The following is a 22,161-nucleotide window of genomic DNA, read 5'->3' as shown; positions in this document are numbered from 1 at the left end:
GCACTTTGTATTGGCTGTGACTAACAGCAAGGATGTCCAGAACTAGTATTAATGAAAAGCTGTGGGCACTCAGCCACACTTGGCTCTTGAACTTACTTCTTAATCTCTATCTGACCAGCCGGCTGAACAGCAGGAAGAAGGCTGTGAATGTCAAGGGCAGTTGTGAAGGTCAGATTTCTGCTAGGACTTTGATCCACGGTGAATTCCACTAGGCTTAGACTGACCTGAAACACATAATATGAATACAATGATCTAGGCATGTAATTTCATGCTCTACCTTTCTTCTTTTTTGTTTTCAGATAAGGAAGTTCGAGGTATGCAATTAAAAATGGAAAAAGATGAGAAAACTATTCAAAAGGTACTGTAATGTTTCGACAGTGATGGATGTCTCTCTAAGCAGAAACACAGCAGGCTTAGGTTATTTGCAAAATGTATTCCAAATAATATTAGAAAGATGAAAAATAGTCTATATAATTTCAATTGTTTCAAGTTTTGTTTTATATTTGTGTAAGTCAATAATGAGTAATAATGAGCTGATATTCCTGAGTAGGCAGAAGATGATGATTCATATTATCTTTCTCCTGTCATATCAGCATTATTTGTGCTGTATTTTAACACTATTAGGTAAAACACTTCCTTGCTTCTGAACCTCAGTAAACTATATTGGATGTGGGTGGAGAACTTTCATTAAGACGGAGGACACAGGTATATTTTTAGAGCAGGGGTGGGCAATAATTTTTGATGGGAGGGCCACTCCAAGATTTTAATAAGTAGTCAAGAGTTGCACATTTCTTTGGAGAAAGTGTGGGTTTGGGACGGAGGATGGGTGCAGAAGGGAACTCGGGGTCTGGGACTGGGGTGCAGGAGAGGATGTGGGATCCGAGAGATAGTTTGATTGAAGGAGGGAGTTGTGATCTGGGGCAGGTGATTGGGGTGCAGGGTCCAGGAGGTGTTATGGGTGCAAGAGAGGATTCTGGCCTGGGAGAGGAGTGTAGGAGGGAGTGCAGAGTCTGGGAGGGAGCTGGACTCATGGGTGCAGAGGATTTGGGTAGTGACCTGGGGCAGGAGGAGGTGATGACTTGGGGCAGGGAGATGCGGTGCAGGAGGGGATGGGATGCCAGAGGCAGACTCTGGCTAGGAGGTGCTTGCCTAAGCAGCTCCCAGCCAGTAGCCCAGCAGGACTCAGCAGCCCCAAACCACTCAAAGAGGTTGGCTGTTCCATGTGGCTGTCTGTGCCTCACCAAGGGAGAGGCTTCATTGTCTTCAGTATTATTTATGAGCTATCAGCATAAGGCAGTTATTGAACAACTTAGTAAACATAGTAAATACAAAATTAATGCTTGTTGGCATAGGGAAGTTCTTTTAAAAAACAAAACTACTTCACTGAGAGAAGGGGAGACACTGAGGTCTATCTAGATAACATACCTAGATATCATGCTGACTGGTTTGCTGTCCCTAGATAATAGACTTAAAATAGTTTTCTTTTCTTTGGTGCATTAGTTCCTTTCTAAAAATGAAAGAGAATTCAAAGATCTTCTGACTGTAGAAAGGGGACTTTTTCCATGTAACATTTTTCAGTGTGATCTACATCCCTTTTTGAAGAACTTCAGTTTAGCAAGGGGTTACCCTTTTCAGAAAAGTAGTTTTACCTTTGTGTAGAATTTCTGGGTCCTCTATATAAAGACCCTCTCTATGATTAAAAATCTTCATATTATCAAGTTGTTTTCACTGCCCAGGGAAAGGAAGAATTCTGTTTTGATAAGGCACAGGAATGAAAGTCAGGAGACTGGTTTCTAGTCCCACCTTTTCTGTAGACTTTTTTTGCAAACTTAAAGATGCCACTTTTCCCTGTTGTTAAATGTAGATAATGCCAACCTGCCTCAGAGGGATATTGAAAGCTAAATTTTTAGTGAGATCCTATAGATTAACCTAAAATAAGAAATGGCAGCTACAGATGATTCCTAAGATTGGTCCAAACAGTACACCAGCCTGCCAATGGACAATTGTTCTCTACAGTACATTTTCTAGTGTATTATACTGTGGAATTGCCCAAACAAGATTGGGGTCCCAATGTGTAAGGTTCTATACAAATTATAGATACAATCCCTGCCCCAATGATTTTACAGCCTACAGTTTGTCTAGTTTCCAAAGTCCTAAACCATGGGATTTCTAATGCTTCATTGGAGACTGTTCAGTTGCCTAATGCATCTCACTGTCAGGAATTTTTTCTACTGGATAGTGCACTGAAATTTTTTTGACTTGACACCCAAGTTAACCAAGTTTCTTGCACTTGGATAACTTTGAAATTGGGGAATATTCATACATGCATCGACTTCATCCTCAAGAACAATGGGTATCTGACATGCTCCATTAAAAAGCCAAACTTAAATAGGTTTTACACGTAAGATGACGTCTAGGATCAGAGGGGAAAAAAGTATCTCCTCACCCTCCTCAGAATTCTACCAAACAGAAGTGGAATTACTCTAAAGCTGCTTCTGCAACATGACTTCTTCAGCTCTAGTGGATGCTCTCCAAACACCCCCATTATTGGTGTGCAATTTGACTCCTGGGTCAGTGTAGTCCTCATTCCAGGCCCAACCAAAGAGTTTGCGGAATCCAAGGCAGCATGCTGTGGTTGGCAGAGCCACACAGCTGGGCGGCTCCCAGTCAGGGCAACGAATGAGTGGCTGGGTGGGTGGGAGCTGGGCAGCGCAGGGCCCTGAATGTGCAGAGCCCAGGCCAGGCCTGCCTCATTCTGAATAATTCCATCCATGCTAGGGGCTCTCTATACCAGTGGTTCCCAAGCTTTTTTATATCGGGGACCTGCAAACCCATTTGCAAACTTTGGGCAGACTGGTAACATTTTATGTGCATGTTTGCATATTCATTATGCAAATAACGAATATTCAAATATGCAAATAAACTGATACCAGTCTGCCAAAAGTTTGTGAATGAGATTGCCTGTCCCCAGTATAAAAAGTCCTGGCCCCCAGAACCCTCAGTGCCAGCCCTCACCCCTCCACTATACCCCAGCACCAGTCACTAAACTACAGAGGCCCATGCACCCAAACCCCCAGTGCCAGCCTCTTGCCCTCAGAGTCCCCTAGTGCCAGCCCTCCTGCCCCCAAATGCCTGAGTTGCAGCCTCCTGTTTCCAGAGCCCCACTACACTCAAATCCCCCAGATCCCCTCTTGCCAGCCCCCAATATTAGCCCTGTCCCCAGTGCCAGCCCTGCCTCCCTAACCCCCTCACTACTAGCCCCCACCCCCAGAGTCTGCCAGTGCCAGCTCCCCATCCTGGATGTCAGTGCCCATAAATATTAGCCTCCCCTTCCTGTTAGAGCCCCCCAACCCCAGAGCCCCCAAAACCCCCATGCCTGCCTCACCCCCCTCACCTAGCCCTGCCGCAGCATCCCGGCCACCAGCTGAGCACAGAGCACTTTCCTATGTGGCAGGAGGGCTACACATATCCTGCAGTGTGCCAGACCCCTGCTAAGCGCCGTGGCAATTGGGCCCTTGCTGAGCGCTGCATGGAGCCCAGCTTCTGTGGCGCTCATCAGGGTCCTGGCTACCGTGGCGCTCAGCCCTGGCTGAGCACTGCAGCTGCCCATCATGCAACCACCGGAGGTGGAACTGGGGCTACATTGAAAATGCACCAGTAGAGACAACCTCACTGAGGCCGCGGCTTCAGCTGCAGTACACCCAGTTGTCTGCTGGTCCACTCACCCTGTTGCATCATGGGGAACCCCAGCGGGCGGGCTCATTAGCATCTGGGGGCGTGTCCTGGCAGTATGCCATGGCCCAGCAGACAGGGGTTTGTGACAGGGTTCAAAAAAGAGCTACATAGATTCATGGAGATTAGGTCCATCAATAGCTATTAGCCAGGATGGATAGAGATGGTGTCGCTAGCCTCTGTTTCTTTGGAGGTGAGTGACGGGGGAGGGATCATGTGAGGATTACCTTGTTGCGTTTCCTCCCTCTGGGGCATCTGGTATTGGCTACTGTTGGCAGACAGGATACTGGGCTTGATGGACCATTGTTCTGACCCAATATGGCCATTCTTATGTTCTTATGACCTGCCACTGATCCGTAGATCAGCGGTTGGGAACCGCTACTCTATACCCATTCTTTATGCTTCACAAGTGGTGTAGATTTCCTAGACAGGCTCCCTCCTCCACCAGAGCCATGAAGCATCATTCTTTTGACTGTGTTCATAACTTCATAACTTCGTTCACTTTTTATCAAGGCCATAAGGTTTATCTCAGAAAGCTGATTTTAGAGAGCCCTCCATTTTAACCTGTGGTTCTCTAGAGATCTGCTCTTGGGCATGTTGTATGCACATGGAGTGTGTGTTCAATCTAAAATTAAAGTGTGAATGTTTGATGTGTGAATTGCACATTCTGCCTGGGCATTCCTAATGCACTGTCATATTTGTTTTTGCCAAGATGCCTCCCTGTTATTTGTTATGTTATATACATGCTATATTTTCTTTGGTAAATTATATTTAGAAAGGCTGTTGGAAGAATTCTACCTGCCTGTAATCTAAATTGCAGTATTATTTCTTATGCTTTCATTTTTAGTTAATCGAAGCTCAGGAAATAACAAAGATGGAACTTGAAAAGGAAAGATCATTAATTCAAAGTATGGTAAGATTCTTCAGCTTAAATTATTTTTGTGAATGGCCATGTGTTTCAAACTTCACAAAAACGGTTGTTTTCATATATAAAACTTTTTATTCAAATATTCAGTTTATTCTAAGTATCATGTGTAGTTTATATGTAGTGAACATTTTTTAGGAAAATTTTAAAAAAATATTTTAAAACATGTTTCTGGAAAATTAGTTCAGCAGAAATCTAAATGTTATTCTATTTTATCTAATCGAAGAAACATTCATATAAGGCACTTTTTAACTATTTTTTAAAAAAGAACTCCAGTATTGTTTGTGACAGAACATATAAAATATTTATCATTAGATGGAAAGATTTGTTACTAGTGATTAGAAAATGTCATAGATATCAGAGAGAGAGCCCTATCTGAAATATTTTTTTGAATTCTGTTAGTCTCTTACGAATGCTGTCTTTTATTTTCTTTTTATGTGTTTCAAGAACTTTCCAGATGGCTGATTGTTTATTTTATCATTTGACCTTTTTACTAACTTGGCTTCACAGTGGTTTTCACACTGGTCACCACTAGCATGTCTTTGTTACAGTATACTGACTGGGTTTATTATAATAAAAAATAAAACACAGCTTGACTTGCAATCAAAATGTGCGGGAAAAGAATATGATACTGTTTAGAAGAGAAAAGGTTGTGAATAGAAAATCAGTACCACTTCAGTTACTTAAACATTTGCTTTTTTGCAGCTTGTCAAATGTTGTGCCAAGTCATAGCTGCCTTACTTACTTTGTTTCGTTAATCTTAGCACAGTGTGTGTTGGGCTATTTTGACATACGGCCAAATTCTGCAGTCCTTACTCAGTCTTTGACTTCAATAGGACTTTTGCCTGAGTACGTATGGCAGGATTGAGTCTTTAGAAATAGAAGAAAAACAGAATTTCAAGATTATAAAGGAAGCCTTCTTTTAAACCAGTTTGTAAACACTGAAAACTAAGAATAAGTTGATTATAGATCTCTTTTTTTAACAAACACATTCGTTTTGAGAACACATTTTACTTTTTTTTCTTTTAACCTGAAAAGTATACTTCTCTTCGAGTCAGGGATCCTGGGTGCACATAGTTCAGCATTTTTAAGATTCGTTGCCTAACATTCTGATCTTAAATTTATGTATAGGCTTACCATTCAAAATGATCAATGTTATCATAAGCATCTGCCAGTTCTGATTCCTAGCTATCTTTGAATATCACAATCAACATGTTTGCACAGGTTTCACCAAGGACATCATTTGAACGCACAGGATTTGAATAGGTGTAACTAAGATCTGATTTGTCCCCATTGAACCTTTATCACTGAAGAAGAAGATGTATGAGATGGAAAGAACCCAGATTGACTTTCAAATCCCAGGTTGAGATTGCTGAGCTGGCAGCTAGAAAAGACATTTGTACTTGTAAACTAATCTTATTCGATACAGAGATCATTGAGAGATAATAAATTTGGAATCATGTGATGTCTCTTTTACTAAGACAGTCCTCAGAGCAGAACCACACTTAAATGATTGTCTCCATGATCTCTCTGTTTGTAGAATGTGTTTCAGAAGCTATACTATACCTCTTTTTTTCAATGTACTGTTCCCTAAGACAAGGCACAGCAAGAGTTTAAATAAAAATTCACATTTCTTCAAAGTTTTAACATGAAAAACTATTGCCTCAGAATTAAATTAAAACAAATTCAGAAGACTATTGAATATGAATAGAGCAACTGCACATACTTATTTAGGATCGTATTATGCCTTTAGAGTCCAGCCCTGGCATAGGGGCAGTGTAGAACCATCTGACCCTAGGCCAAGAGATAGTTTACTTAATAGAGCTTGCTAGCTCGCATCTACTGTGAGCCTACCTTTAAGAGGCTGGACTGGAGTATGTGCCTCCCTCCAGCTGACCAGCTCAGCTAACTGATGTCAGAGGTGGGGAGGCAAAGCCCCACCTCTTCTCTGCCTTTTCCTTATTCTTCAGGACTACATAAAGATTGTAGTTACTGGTGGCCTCTGAAAAGAGGGGCAAAAGGGGTAAGGAGAAAAGCTTCTTGAGCCTCTTCCCTCACACTGTCTGCAAAGACTAGACATAACATGCCTCCTCCTCTATGTAGACAGTACACACGAGGAAAATCTATAATGTATAGTTAGGAAAACAAGCTTTAAAGTAAATTGTCTTCTTAATAGCAATAATATTGGTCCTTAACCAAGAGTAGTTCTAGAATAGTATTACCCCAAATATAGCTTCTCTGCTTATCCAGAAACTCTTCTTTGGGAGTCTTCTCGGAGAAATTGCAAAAATAAAACCTTACCTTACCTTTTCACAGATGTATCAGTCTTGGGGGAAGTCTGCAATTTTACTATGGCTTCAAATGCAACAACTGGAGAATTCTCCCAAAACTATTATATACAGGGTGCAAAAGAAATCAGCTCTGTGAAAAGGCTTCTCAGTTAATCTCTGTCTCTTTCTCTGCCTCACTCTCCTTCCATTCCCCACTGAGTTATAGAGCATCTAGTACCAAACTAAGTGCACAGCTGTGAACTGAGTAATTTTAGTAACCATCCTAAAGATACAGTGAATAGGTATTTCGTTTCCTCTGAGATGTGATGAAGGCATTCTGGCAAATCTTGAGTACCCATGGATCCCCATAACATTATTTAACCTACTTAGATTTTTAGCCATTTTTTTCATAGCACATTACTAAAGAAAGCAATATTAAATGTGCAGGAGACTGTGTAGGAGTGCACTGTTCTTTAAGGGATGGGCTGCAGCCAAGACCAGGACAGCCAGAAGTATAATCAAGAAGGCCCTGCCCCAACCAAGGGTAGAGATGTTTAAACCGGAAAGGAACAGGAAGCTCCAGCTAAGTAGGAGAGAAGAGAGTAGAAGCCATGTAGGCTCCTGTGGCTGTGGGTTTCACTCTGACTCCAGGGGTGTGTCTAGACTACTTGGGTCTGTCAAAGAGGTTTAGAGGAGCGGTCAACAAAGGCTTCCCTTGTCGACCAATCCACGTCTAGACTGCTGCGCTGTGCAGGATCAGCTGATTGTCAGCACAGCGCAGCGGTCATTTTTATTTTAAGGAAGTGGGGATTATTTAAATCCCTGCTTCATTGACTATGTTGGGTAAACTAGTTTACATGGCTCCATCGACGGAGCCATGTAGTCTAGACATACCCCAGGAGTCTAATCTCAGAGTTGGTTTTGTGAACTTTTTAAGTTGTGGAGCTCTGAATCAGGGTCATAAGAACATAAGAACAGCCGTACTGGGTCAGACCAAAGGTCCATCTAGCCCAGTATCCTGTCTACCAACAGTGGCCAGCACCAGGTGCCCCAGAGAGGGTGGACTGAAGACAATGATCAAGCAATTTGTCTCCTGCCATCCCTCTCCAGCCTCTGACAAACAGAGGCCAAGGACACCATTTTATCCCCTGGCTAATAGCCTTTTATGGACCTAACCTCCATGAATTTATCCAGCTTCTCTTTAAACTCTATTCTAGTCCTAGCCTTCACAGCCTCCTCTGGCAAGGAGTTCCACAGGTTGACTACACGTTGCGTGAAGAAGAACTTTCTTTTATTAGTTTTAAACCTGCTACCCATTAATTTCATTTGGTGTCCTCTAGTTCTTCTATTATGATAACTTTTCTTTATCAGCCCTCTCCACACCACTCATGATTTTATAGACCTCTATCATATCCCCCCTCAGTCTCCTCTTTTCTAAACTGAAAAGTCCCAGTCGCTTTAACCTCTCCTCATATGGGACCCGTTCCAAACCCCTAATCATTTTAGTTGCCCTTTTCTGAACCCTTTCCAAGGCCAAAATATCTTTTTTGAGGTGAGGAGACCACATCTGTGGTCCTGAATTATTCCTGTCCTGAATTATTCGGGTCCTGAATTATTCCTGTCTTGAAACACTATTAAAAGGATTAATGTGGGTTCGCTTCTTGACATAGTCTGTTAATGTAAAAAAACTGCTGGGCGGGGGGGGGGAATTTAAGGTAGGATGCTTTTGCAAAGCAGATTATAAGGAGGTTCAGGGGATAGCCCACACCTTTACAGAAACCCATAAATAATACTGTAGATCATTTCAGCTGCATGACATAGCATCAAAAGTAAAATTTTATTCTTGTGGAAGGGCGGGGGAGCATTTACGTGTACAGAAACAGTTGCATGAAGATGTAGACTTTTGGACTAAACTTATTTAGTTTATTTCAAGAAGATCTTTCCAAGAAAAATTGTGGACTATAGTTAAGTCAGTCATTTAGTCCTATTCATAGGCAATAAACTATAAAAATAAATGTTCAGTGTAATAGATTAAAGCACTGGTACATTTTGCTTTGAACCTGGATAAAGCTGCATTTCATTGTTTAAAAAAATAGTAATTCCTGAAGGAAGATGTATTTTTTTTGTACACTATCGACAATATTTCTGGAAATGAAAGAGTTAATTTAATGCCATTTTTCAAAGAAGTGTAATATTAAATTAATACTGTCTCCCTCATCCTCTCTGTATTACATTATATACATGTCTATATCTGTATTTTTGCTCAGCTTTTTTGGCATTCTTTTTAACAGCTCAAAGAACAAAAAAGCATTGAAACAAAAGTGGGAAAAAAGTCACCTGAGACACAGAAAAAGGTAAATTAATTTTACTTCTTAGATGGAACATATATTTCAATTGTATTATCTGTTACAGTACCTGTTGTTTATTTGCCTTATCAAACTTTTTTTTACTTCTTCTGTTTGTAACTTTCCCTATGCTTCACTGATAACTAAACTAAGATGATTTTCTTAACTCTCGCCTCTTACGGTGCATCTACACAGCAGGGCTTAACTTGAAATAAGCTACACAAATTGAGCTATGTCAATTGAGTAGCTTATTTAAAAATAGCTTATTTCGAAATTGGGAGCGTCTACACAGCACTTATTTTGAAATAGAGCACTCTTCCTCTGACTTCCCTTACTCCTTGTACAATGAGGCTACGTCTACACTGGCCCCTTTTCCGGAAGGGGCATGTTAATTTCAGAGATCGCAATAGGGAAATCTGCGGGGGATTTAAATATCCCCCGCGGCATTTAAATAAAAATGTCCGCCGCTTTTTTCCGGCTTTTAGAAAAGCCGGAAAAGAGCGTCTACACTGGCCCCGATCCTCTGGAAAAAGCGCCCTTTTCCGGAGGATCTTATTCCTACTTCAAAGTACTTCAAAGTAGGAATAAGATCCTCCAGAAAAGGGCGCTTTTTCCGGAGGATCGGGGCCAGTGTAGTCGCTCTTTTCCGGCTTTTCTAAAAGCCGGAAAAAAGCGGCGGACATTTTTATTTAAATGCCGCGGGGGATATTTAAATCCCCGCGGATTTCCCTATTGCGATCTCTGAAATTAACATGCCCCTTCCGGAAAAGGGGCCAGTGTAGACGTAGCCTGAGTGTTACAAGTGTAAGCGGGGTCAGGGTAAACTCTACCCTGATATCTGGTGGTGAACTGTGGCCAGTGGTGCAAAGAGACTTCAGGGGCTGATCCCAATTTGCATAGACACACCCACCCTGTCTAGTATGCGCTCACAGCAGCCCAAATGATCACTTTGGCCACTGTGGGATCTCCAGTCTCTCTGTTATTGAGGCAGGGGGGATAAAAGTGTTGTTACCCTGATTACGCAAATCAAGGACAATGGAATGGTGGAACTATTTATGACAGAGGGATTCGCCATAAACTAAGTAGCACTCGCTAGACAAGGGGCATGGGTTCCAAACCAAGTCAAATTGAGAGAGGCTGGTGACAGGTCTTTGTGCCTGGTGGTGGGGTGCTGTCTGAGGGCCTAAACAACACTGATTGTACCCCTGCCTCTCTCCAATGTGGAATATCAGAATTAATTTGGATTCCATTAGGAGTCTAGTTGTGGAGTTAACTTCATTGTGGACCAGTGGAGCACTAGTGCTGAGGCTCCTCTGTTCTGAGCTGAAATCACTGTGGGGAGCCAGGTGCTATACTGCGGACGGAGCTGAAATCACTGTTGCTGAGGGGAGCCTGGTGCTAAGCTGCTGGGCTACTAGCAGAGCAGCTTGCAAGGGACAACCAGCAAAGTGCAGGCAGACAGCGGAGCGGTTTGCCAGGATGACCGGTGGGTGCTGGCGGGGACAACCTGTGGGTGCGGGCAGACAGCAGAGCGGTGGACGGGGATGGCGGACGGGGATGACCTGCAGCTGGTAGGAACGGCAGCAGACAGCCAGTGGAGCAGGGGCAGGAGCAACCAGCTGGCAGCCAGGGGCGTGGGCCGAGACGGCTGGCGGAGTGACTCGTGTCGACGGCGGCGGCAGAACCCCACGGAGAGGCAGAGCTATTGGAGAGGCAGAGCCATCGGCGGGGGCAGAGCCATTGGAGAGGCAGAGCCATCGGCGGGCCACGTAAGGTGTATCGATCCCCACCCCTCCAGGTTGGGATGGTGAAATCCTGCCGGGTGAACTTTTGAACCCTGGGGCGGCACTGACCCGGGGCAGAGACTTTTGGGGTGTTGGACTTTTGGGACTTTGGAGGATTTGTGGCTGGGGGGAGGGCCTTTGCTCATGTTTGGTCTGTAAATCCATTGTGGTGTTTTCCCAATTTAATGCTGATGTCGGTTACCTCATGTTATAAAAGGTTTGCTGCTATACTGAGGCTCTGTGCTTGCGAGAGGGGAAGACTTGCCTCTTTGACACACCCAGAGGTGTATGTAAGATTTTCCAGGTCACTGGGTGGGGGCTCGAGCCGCTGTTGTATTACCTTGTTGGGAGGAGACCCCTAGATACTGAACCCGGCCCTTGCTGCTATTTACTCGGCCTGGTAGAAGGGTTACACAAGAGTCAGAGTAAGATGTCTTCCAGCTGGACTGTATTTCAACATTATTTTGAAGAAACTGCCTGCTGTATAGATGTAGACTAAGTTATTTCAAAATAATGCTAGTATTTTGAAATAATGGTGCTGTGTAGACGTACCCTTAGTTACTTTCTTCCTATTATCCATATGGCTTTAGATACATGTCTTATAGCTCAGTCCTCTCTTTCGGTCACTGCTCCTTTGTAGTGGAATACAGACTCTCACTATTTTCAGTCTCATTTTTGTAAGGAAGGAGCATGGTGGGGCAAAGGAAGTGAGATATGTTAGGAGGGAATCAAAAGTAAGCTTAGCTCAGTTGCTGTCCATCTTAAATGTGGTAGCCATAAATACAGCAATCTGATTAAGTGGCTGTTTTCCATTTGGTATAATTTTTTGAAATGATGTACTTCATAGATCGTAATAAGCTCTGAAAAGATTAACATATTAGCCTGCAAACATTAGCTTTCTTCACAGACAACAATGGTTCGTGCACAAATAATATCAAATGAGGCACAAATTCAGAAGATTAGAGTACCAGATGTCTTACACAAAACCCATGCAGTTCAAGACCAGTAACAGCAGTAGGTCCATTTTAAAATGTGTCTTTCCACAGCAATAAAACCTCCTCCCAAAAAAAACCCTACTAAAAATCACAATACATCTTGTATGTTAAATTCAAAATAGCTATTCCGATAGTGAATAAACTGACTGACTTTCAGTGTTTGCAGCAGACCTCAGAAAAGTAGTCCCTCCACACCTGAAGAGCTCTGTTTTTACTTCACCAATATCAATTCAATCAGCCATAGTCCATGAAAAGGTGTTGTAAAAGCCAAGCAAGAAACAAAAGTACTACCTTGCCAAACTGTTCTGACAGAATTTGGGCCTATCAGTCTCAGGAAAATACTGTCTAACACTACAGAGCAGGTAGTTGTGAGTCAAGCAACATTTCAGGATTTTCAGAGTATGTCCAGATTACAATAAAAAAATTGCAGCACCACTTGTCAGAGGATAGGTCAGCTGACTCAGACCAGCCGTGGTTGTGCTGTTGATCTGTTATCACAGTGTAGATGTATCCTTAATGTGCTGTAGCAGTGTCCACATGGGACAGTGCTATGTTAGTAAGTGGTGAGCTATAGATTCATATCCTGGTTTGCCACGGATGTAGTCTGTTGCTGTGTAAACAGAATCATAGAATATCAGAACTGGAAGGGACCCCGAGAAGTCATCAGGTCCAGTCCCCTGCCTTCATAGCAGGACCAAGCACTATCTACATCATCCCTGATAGATGTCTGTGAGTGTTCTAGGGGGGTGCGATCACTCCCTACCAGTTGGTAGGGGGGGTCTGCGGCCCCCTCCGCCTCGTGTCTGGGTGTGTAGTTCCAGCCCTTAGGCTAGTTTTCTATTCTTTGGGTGCGATCACCCCTTTTCCGCCTGATAGATGTGAGGGGGGGGGGGATCAGCAAACCCTGGTTCGTGTCCGGCCTTCGTAACCGGTGAGGGGTAGTCGCGGTTCCACTGGGGGCAGGGGTGTTTGGGAGGTGGGAGGGGGACCCGGTCCTGCCCCCTCTCTGGGTCCCAGCCCGGGGCCCTAAGTACAGGGGCTTGCGTTAGCCAGACACACACAGCTCAAGGAGCACAGACCCAGTGTTGAGCAGCAGACTGGCAGTGCTCAGAGAAGCCAAAAGGGACAGAGAAGCAACGTAAGGAGCTGGAGACTAAGGCAGCACAGCCTACAGCTGGGTGTGGTGAGCAGCTGGGACCAGCAAAGTGTGGGGAGAGGCTCTGGGCAGGGAGACCAGCCAAGAGGCCGAGCAGGCCAGACTGGGAGAGGGGTCTGGCCACTTAGAGCTTGAGGCTGTGTGGTCACTACCAGAGCAAGTGTGTCCAGCCTGCAGCCCCCCTGCAGCACATCCAGGGCCTCTAAGGGGCCTATAAGGAAGAGACTGTGGACTGTCCTTACACTCTGCAGACTGCTGTTTTGATGTCCCTGTGCTACAGAGCAGGGCTGTGTGTTCTCATTTAAGCATTCTCATTTTTTCTTATTCTTTTCTCTTTAACCAGTTGATGTTTAATACATTGTATTTGCTTTGAACCTTATGAAAAGATCACTGGGCCAAGAAAGCATGCAGTGTAAAGAGAGCACTTCGGAGTGGGGACACCCTAACTCCTGCCCCTATTGACTGCAAGGTCGGGGATTAAGCCCCAGGAAACCTGGGCCCAGCCTTGTTGGGGTTTCGAGGACTCTGCTACTCAGGAGAGTGGAGGGGGAGCCCTCAGGATCAGGGAGACGTGGGGTAAAGGAAGTGGGAGCGGGGACTCAGATCTTTCTGCTGGTCCATTTCACCGGGGTGGTATAGAAGCCAGGAAAGTTCCCCACAATAGCGGGACCATTCCCCCGCTTACACCTAGATCCTTTCTGCAGTGCTCCTTCCTAAACAGTCGCTTTTTAAAAAAAGAAATAACTGAAATAATCTAAATAATGAGATTTCTTTTTTTGTATTATGGGTATATATCAACTAATCTTTATACCAATATGTAACACTATTGATCACATTTGTCTCACCTGTTCCCTACTTTTGGCACACGGTGGTTTAGCCTCCTGCTGCTGTAATGCCCAGATCTAATTTCAGTTGTTGGGTTAAGTGTTTGACTGCTGGATGATGTTGGTGACCTGTGATATATAAAAGATCAGACTAAATTGGTTGTCCCTCTGTCCTTAATTGTTATGACTCTATGACATTTTCAAATTTGTGCACAGCATTTGTCCTTAACTTTCAAACAGTTGCAATATCCATTGTAAAATCTATATTTTGGAGATAAATATGTCAATCAACAGTGAAAATGTAATCTTACCACACAGCACCTAGCTGTATTGCAGGCATATGTTAAAATATTAAATAACTATTGACTCTCTTGAGATGAATATTAGGATTTATTGACAAAAGAGGAAAATACTGACTGAAGTAAGGGGTTTTTGTTATATGGGGAAGGAGGGCCAGCGAAGAATATAAGGCCAGAATTTTCAACATATTTAGGTGCCTAAACTGTGAGGTTGTGTCTACATTGGCACCCTTTTCTGGAAAAGGGATGCTAATGAGACCAGTCGGAATTGCAAATTCCGCGGGGGATTTAAATATCCCCCGCGGCATTTGCATGAACATGGCTGCCGCTTATTTCCGGCTCAGGGTTTTGCCGGAGAAAAGCGCCAGTCTAGACGGGATCTTGCGGAAAATAAGCCCTTTTCCACAAGATCCCTTATTCCTACTTGAAAGTAGGAATAAGGGATCTTCCAGAAAAGGGCTTATTTTCCGCAAGATCCCGTCTAGACTGGCGCTTTTCTCCGGCGAAACCCCGAGCCGGAAAAAAGCGGCAGCCATGTTCATGCAAATGCCGCGGGGGATATTTAAATCCCCCACGGAATTTGCAATTCCGAAGTGTCTCATTAGCATCCCTTTTCCGGAAAAGGGTGCCAGTGTAGATACAGCCTGAAAGTATTAAGTAGTTAGCACTTTAGTAGTACTCACTGAGGGACTGCATGGTTCAGGGTTTTGTTATAAGGATATGGTGCATCCACCTATAAGGTCACCCAGTTTTAATCTGGTTCATGTAAGCATAGTAACTGAATGCAATTACTCTGGTAATCTGTGTGAAAAGTACTGACAATCTCATTCACATCATTGTCTGTCTCCTTTCATTTTTCTTCCTCTTTCCATGAGGCACACACCTTCGTGCATAATTTTAGTGGGGTGATTATGAGACAGAAGGTATGGTATCTCATACAGAAGTCTTGCTCACTTTCTCCAGGCTCTCCATTTAATAAATCATTCATCCTACTTGTTATAAATAGAGGAATTTGGTGAGAAAGAAATACACACATTTTTGGCTCCATTGATACTTTATTTTAAGAGGTTTTATTAGTGGTATATGGTTATTATTCTTCTAAAAAATTACTTGTCCCTCCTAAATCGGGGTGGTTGGCAAGCATGACTCCATAACCTGTTAGGCTGAATAGTTCAAATGACTAATTCTAACTGTAGGGAGGTATTAAAGAACCTAGTCTAACAAAAGAAATGTGCTTTTGAGCCATCTTCTGAACATCTCCCTAGTTTCTACTCTTCAACAAATTGGGTACAGTGAGTCTGACTGTATAGTGAGACTCAGACTAACTTCTTTGGTCTTTTGGACTGTAATTGAATAATACTGTTATGCAACGTTTTGTTTTTTAGGAAAAAAAATCTTCGTTTCAGCCAAACAAATTTCTTACACTTTGGGAATTCTTAACTTTTTCTGAGAACCTTGTTTAATATCTGCAAGAAAAAAAACTAGATGCTTCTTAGTGAACAAAAGATTTATGTTTTGTTTCATCATTTCTAAAGGCATCTGGAATTTAGGATAGACAAAGGTTTTGTTTGACAAAAGTTTGCTGTAATCCTTGATCTTCCTAAAACTTTAAAATAATAGCACACAGTAAGCAAGTACTTAGAACTTAATATCTAAATTGGTATATTAATCATCTTAAATTTTTCAAAGCTGTATTTCTTAAAAAAGTTATTTGGCGTGCCTTATTAATCATACTTATATTTGGAAATCCATGGCATTTGGTGGGAACAGCACACATGCTGAGATAAACTGAACCAGTTTAGGAAGGAAGGACAGAAACAGTACCGGCTAACTGAAATGTATAAAATGTTTCAAAGAAGGATTTGTTTGTATTAATACATAAAATACAGTATAGTGTTGAGTTTGATATTTGCTATCTTTAATCACATTTCAAATAAAACATTACAAGCAAGGAGGTGTCTAAGGTCAGGAGTGTGTTGCAATGACAGATTGCTTTTATTCAAATATTTATTTAAATATTATTTTGCTTTAGATCTCAATAATAATAAAACACCTATCTACTAAGGCTGTTGGTGCCCTAATACACCATTAATCATACAGTAAAACCCCCCAGCAACATTAAAATAGTCATTTTACCAGGTGCTCTGCCTTCCACTTACAAAAACTCCTTTCCACTTTTACATTTTCAGAAGCCTACCCTCAGCCCTTTCAAAAAATCTTGTCAAATAGATGATTTTTGCAGTGTGCTCGGAAAGCCACCATATCTGAACTACTGCAGACCGAGGGGGAGCAAGCTTCCATGTTCTGAAACCCACAGGGAATGCCCTGTTGGCTACTCCTCCTCTTTTATAATGAGAGAGATCCAGCTCAAGCACTGGTACTGATCGTAACTGTGCCAATTTGACACAGGCAGAGAGTTGATCCCTCAAACAAGTTTGTCTCAAGCCCTTCAGAATGTTATTAGTCATAGCTAATACCATATACTCAGTGCTGCAAGACCAATGGGAAACCAGTACAGATCCTGGAGCACTGGAATCATGTGCACCGGGCATGATGCCTCACACAGTAAGCCAGCCACTGCATTCTGTCAATCCCAAATAGTTTTAAAGTAAAGCACATGTAAGCACATCATGCAATAAACTAATCTTGAGGCAACAAAAGCATGGACAGCAACATGGTCCACATCCAAAAAGAAGGCTTGAACACACACACGCCAGATGGTCAGAAAAAGTGAGGCCTTCATAGGCTTCCAACAGGAAGGATAGTAAATCTTAAGGTAAGGGAGTTTATGGAATCTCCATTTCTGGAGATATTTAAGACCAGGTTAGATAGACATCTGTCAGGTATGGTCTAGATGGCACTGGGTCCTGCCAGGAGGGCAGGGGGCTGGACTTGATGACCTCTTGAGGTCGCTTCCAGTTCTGGTGTTCTATGATTCTAAGATAGATATGCATATAGACTGTGTTTAAAGTCCTTTTTGCTTTTTCCTACTGTTAAGTGTAAACAATTCTTTGGACTGAGGAGGCTGCTCACTGTATAAACCATTGCACATAAATTCTCAAAAGAAGAATAGCAGGTGCCAAAGTCAGTCAGACCTGCTAAGGTAACCACACCGGACTCATGATGCAAAGTCCAGTGCCCTGTCTGAGAGTGGGAGAATGATGATTCCACTCCAGGAGAGAGTATGAGTCCCAACACCTGGTGTGCTCAGAGAGTTCAGATAGGGGTCAGATGTGCAATTAGCCATGTAACTGTGGCATCAGCCTCCTAGTCAGATGCTGTTGCCAGAGAGCTGACCATATTATTGCTGTGGTATGATCATAAATAATGCTATATTTTAGTCATGGGTATTTTAGTAAAAGTCATGGACAGGTCATGGGCAGTAAACAAAAAATCACAATCTGTGACTTCTATTATATGTCCCTGACTAAATCTTAAGGGAATGGCCAAGAGGCACCACAGGTACTTGGGACGGGCAACTCAGAGTGTGCCACAGGTATGCTCGAGGAAGCCAAGGGGTATGGTAGGTGTTTCGGGGGGAGGGTGGCTCAGGGGGTGCTGCAGGTGCTCAAGGAACAGCCTGGAGGAGTGGAAGGGTTGGCTGGGCTGGCAGGTTTCCTGCCGCACTCTGCACCTCCCTGGAATGACAACATCTCCCTCAATCAGCTCCTAGATGGAGGTGTGGCCAGGAAGCTCTGCACACTGCTTTCGTCCTGAGCACCAGCTCTGCGGCTCCCGTTGGCTGCAAACCACCACTAATAGGAGCTGGAGAGGCAGTATCCACAGATGGAGGCAGTGAACAGAATTGCCTGGTGACACTTCTGCCTAGAAGCTGAGCGAGGGGAATTTGCTGCTTCTGGGGAGCCCCTGCTGCGCAAGGTAATTGCCACCCAGAGCCTGCCTCATCTCATCCTATGCCACACTTCCTGGCCCCCTTTCACAGCCAAATTCCAGCTTCTGCTAGGGTATGTCTACACTACAAAGTTAATTCGAACTAACGGACGTTAGTTCGAATTAACTTTGATAGGCGCTACACTAGCGCTCCGCTAGTTCGAACTTAATTCGAACTAGCGGAGCGCTTAGTTCGAACTAGGTAAACCTCATTCTGCGAGGACTAAGCCTAGTTCGAATTTACTGGCCTTGTGGCAACTTTCTGTGGTCTCTAGTATTCCCTGTAATCTGAGTACTTGGGTGGCTTCCTAGAGGAGATTCAAATGCCACCCAGCTGATTAGCAGAGTGGCCGTAGCCAACAGTATATGTTTCTATTGGTGGTGCACAGTGGCACATACCTTGGTGCATATAACAAAATTTATTCTGAGTGTAGATGGAAAAATTAGAGGGGACATTGGTGATCTTTGTGACAAACCTGCAGCCTTAATCATAAAATAATAGCGGGGAGTCTAAAATTACTCCTTAATTGCAAATCCATTTAACTAAAAGCCAACATAATCATATAACTTCTGCCATCTTTTCTGGATTTTTCCCCAATACACCATCCTCACCTCAGTCTTATTTGGGTTAAGCATCACCCAGCTCTCTTTCATCCATGATTCAGACTCAATGAGAAACTAGCTGAGATGCTGAGCTGAGATATGGGAGATGAGCCCCAACATACTGGAGGTAATGTTAATAGATGACACAGGTTTAAAATCCAGCACTGAATTTCCAATTCCAATGCAAAAAGCAGGTCTAAAGTTTGGCCAGCTATACCTCAGAGTATCCTTTTATACTTTTACACAAGAAATCATTGCTGCTTCTTGAAAAAACATTCCTTGTTGAAGTCAATGGAAATATTGCATGTGCTATGAATGAAGTATCTGACTCTTAACAGACACGTGTTCAAAAGAATAATGTATAGCAGGTCTACTCAACACATGGCCCGTGGGCCGCATGCAGCCTGTAGCCCATTTGTTTGCGGCCCACGGTGTGGTTTGCGTTTATGCAGGACTCAACACGTGGCCCGCAGGTGGAATGACCCAACGTCTCCCAGGCGGGATGAGCATTGAAAGACACAAGCAGACTGTCTAGCTGGACCAGATGGGTACAGGGTGTTGGCATCCCTAGCCCCTAGGGAGGAGGTGCTGGGAGCGCTGGGGCATTGTGGGAGGTGCTGGCTGCTTAGTCTTGAGGGCAGAGCCTGAGAGGTGCTGACTGGCTCACGCTGGCCACGTTTGGGTCCGGTGCTGCGGCTTAAGGCTTACTTTTTGTATTCATGCCCATCAGTGTGAAAAAACTATTTGCATATTGTTACGCCTCCGTCCCGGAGGGAGTGGGAAAGGGGGGGGGTCCCCCCCCCCCTTCCTGACTGGTTTAACGCCAAACAAGCTAAGCTTCCTAGTCAAAGCCCTTTAATTCCGCTACACTCACCGCGCCGCGCCTATCCCGTAATACGCGACCGTGGCCCCAATGACCACTCTTTCGGGAAAGGGTGAGAGGGAGGGGGTCCGGGCCCGCCCACACTCCGGACCCCAACCCAGGGCCCTAAAGCCAGGACACTCGTCCTAGCCAGTAACGGGGGGGGGGGTTGCGACCCCTAAACTCCCCCGCTCTCGGGTTTCGCGGCCCAGCCCTGGGTCACTTCTCCCTCTTCCCCTCGTCCCACCTTGCTGGCCCCCGGGGTTTTACCTCACCCAGGGGCGCCAGTATCCACTTCCCCACGGTCTTCCGGGGGCCTCCCGATCTCCCTGCTCGCCGCTCCCCTCCTGGACGGACGGCCAGGCATTTAAACCTCCCGCCTGACGCCGGGGGATGACGTCTCCCCCGACGTCCTTTGTGCGCGCCGCCTGGCCCCGTCGCGGGGATGACGTCAGGCTCCGCGCCGGGCTGGGGGAATGCCGCCCCCCTGTGCGGCGTCTGCCGGCCGTCCCGAACCGCGCCTCGCGGCGGTCGGGGTAAGCCCGCGCAGCGGTCGGCTCCGGGAGTGGCGGGGCCGCCCCGCCACACATATATATTTGCAAGTATTTGCAACCACAGTTAAGTTGCAGCCCTTGACATGTGCTGAGAGTATTATTGTGGCCCCCGGGGCTTCCAAAGTTGAGTAGCCCTGATGTATAGTATGGTCTTGCGCAATGCCGTTACGCCAATTATTTTCAGGAATAACGGCATTGTGCAAGAGGGTTTTTTCTTGCGTAAGAAGGGGCAGTGTAGATAGCTTCTTCTGGCGCAAGAGCCTCTTCTGCAAAAATGGTGGCTCATTAGGTATGCAAATTAGGCTCGCTGATATTCCATGCTTAGCCTCATTTGCATATTTCTGGCGCAAGAAGCCACGAGTGTAGACATAGTCATGGTGTAGATGTAGCCCTAGGAGAATTTGTTAGTGCATTGATATAGCTATATCAGCAAACCTTTTCCAGTGCAGTCCTTTCCTGTCTGAGCAGCACCAGGGCTTCTGGCTGCAAAAAGAAAAAGATGGCCAATAGGGGGAGGGGGGAACTGACATGTTTAAAAATAGTATTTTTTTTAAAAGATCAAGACTTTCCACTTGCTCACCATAATCCTCACTTTCATTAAAAGTGACATGGGTGAATAGAACTTTATTTTAAGATCTGAATTTTCCTATTAATTTTTATATTTAAAAAAGCATTCTCTATGGAATCATTGCTAAGATCATTCCATGTGTGAACACTCAGCCTATGCCGGGATAGTTGAAAGAGCTCATTATTACCAGCACTCCTCTAGTACAATGAGGCCTATTTTCATTAAATACTCTTTGCCCAGTCTTGGTGGCCTCCAGCAGCCTCTACCAAGGATCCCATTTGTTCTGTTCTTTCTAGTTGTACCCTTAGTGCTTTGTCTCTCCATGTTTCTGCTCTGCCTTCCTTTATCCTTGGTTGTGTGTTGTTGCTGACAAAAGTAATGCTGTTCTACCGCCTCGTCAACTATTTGCTTTATTTCTAGAGAAGGAGTGGGGCTTGCGGTAGCTATAGTCACACCAAAATTTTCATTGGCCCTTACGTAACCACCGTTCCCTGGGCACCCAGCTAACAGCTGCTGTTCTCTGGCCATCCAGCTTCTACTGCCACAGCAGTCTTCCTTTCTTTGGGAAGCTAATCTATCCTGGTAGAACTCTGGGGGAGCTTGCCTGATGCTTGAAGTGGCTCAACCCAAGTGGATTTCAGTTAGTGTGGGGGACATAGAGCCTGTATATGCTGGTGCCTCTTACTCAGGAGTGGGAGCTGAGGATGCTGCTGGACTGAACAATCATTCAGGCTCCTGAGTGCTCGGCATACAGAGACATCATGCTGACATACTCAGGTACAGACACACAGGGTGTGTCTAGACTACAGGGTTTTTTCAACAAAAGTTGGCTTTTGTTGAAAAAACTATATCTGCGTCTACACTACCACTGCGTTCTGTCGACAGTAAGTCCACAGAATGCGGCAGTTTTGTTGACAGCGGTAAACCTCGTTTTACGAGGAAGAACACCTTTATCGACAGAGATCTGTCGACAAAAGGGTGTGTTTGGGCCAGTTCTGTCGACAGAAAAGGCTTCCAGGAAGAAGCCCTGGTGGACAGTCTAGCCTTTACATGTACAGCACCTCTGTAGTTCCTGGCCGCAGCCTCTTAAAGCCACAGGCACCCAGACAGGCATTGCTGTCCGGCAGCTAGCCAGAGCACCCATGCCAGTCATGTCCCAGCCTCAAGGCCCCCCTGGCCCTTCTCTGGATAGAGACGAGGACCTACCCAGGGGCACCAAAAGGCTGGCACCAGCCTAGTCAGGGCCAGAAATCAAAAACCTGCTGTAGCTCTGGTCCCAGGAAGAAGCCCTGCAGGCCCTGCAAACGTACTACAGGAATGCGGACATTTACGAGTGCCTGGCCCAGGGACTGA

The 22,161-nt window shown here is 44.5% G+C and overlaps 1 protein-coding gene across 1 annotated transcript in view; it reads left to right on the top strand.

The window, feature by feature from the left end:
- Window positions 1–22,161, top strand: part of C2H10orf67 (chromosome 2 C10orf67 homolog) — a 127,281-nt gene that overhangs the window by 34,701 nt on the left and 70,419 nt on the right. The window contains exons 7-9 of the mRNA XM_075922520.2: window positions 300–358; window positions 4,580–4,645; window positions 9,219–9,281. Coding sequence (XP_075778635.2) covers window positions 300–358; window positions 4,580–4,645; window positions 9,219–9,281 — 188 coding nt within the window. The remainder of the gene's footprint in view (window positions 1–299; window positions 359–4,579; window positions 4,646–9,218; window positions 9,282–22,161) is intronic.

The sequence above is a fragment of the Pelodiscus sinensis genome, chromosome 2 (assembly GCF_052426305.1).
Source record: "Pelodiscus sinensis isolate ZL-2025 chromosome 2, ASM5242630v1, whole genome shotgun sequence".
Classification (NCBI taxonomy): Eukaryota; Metazoa; Chordata; order Testudines; family Trionychidae; genus Pelodiscus; species Pelodiscus sinensis.
This window is presented reverse-complemented; position numbering and strand designations above follow the sequence as displayed.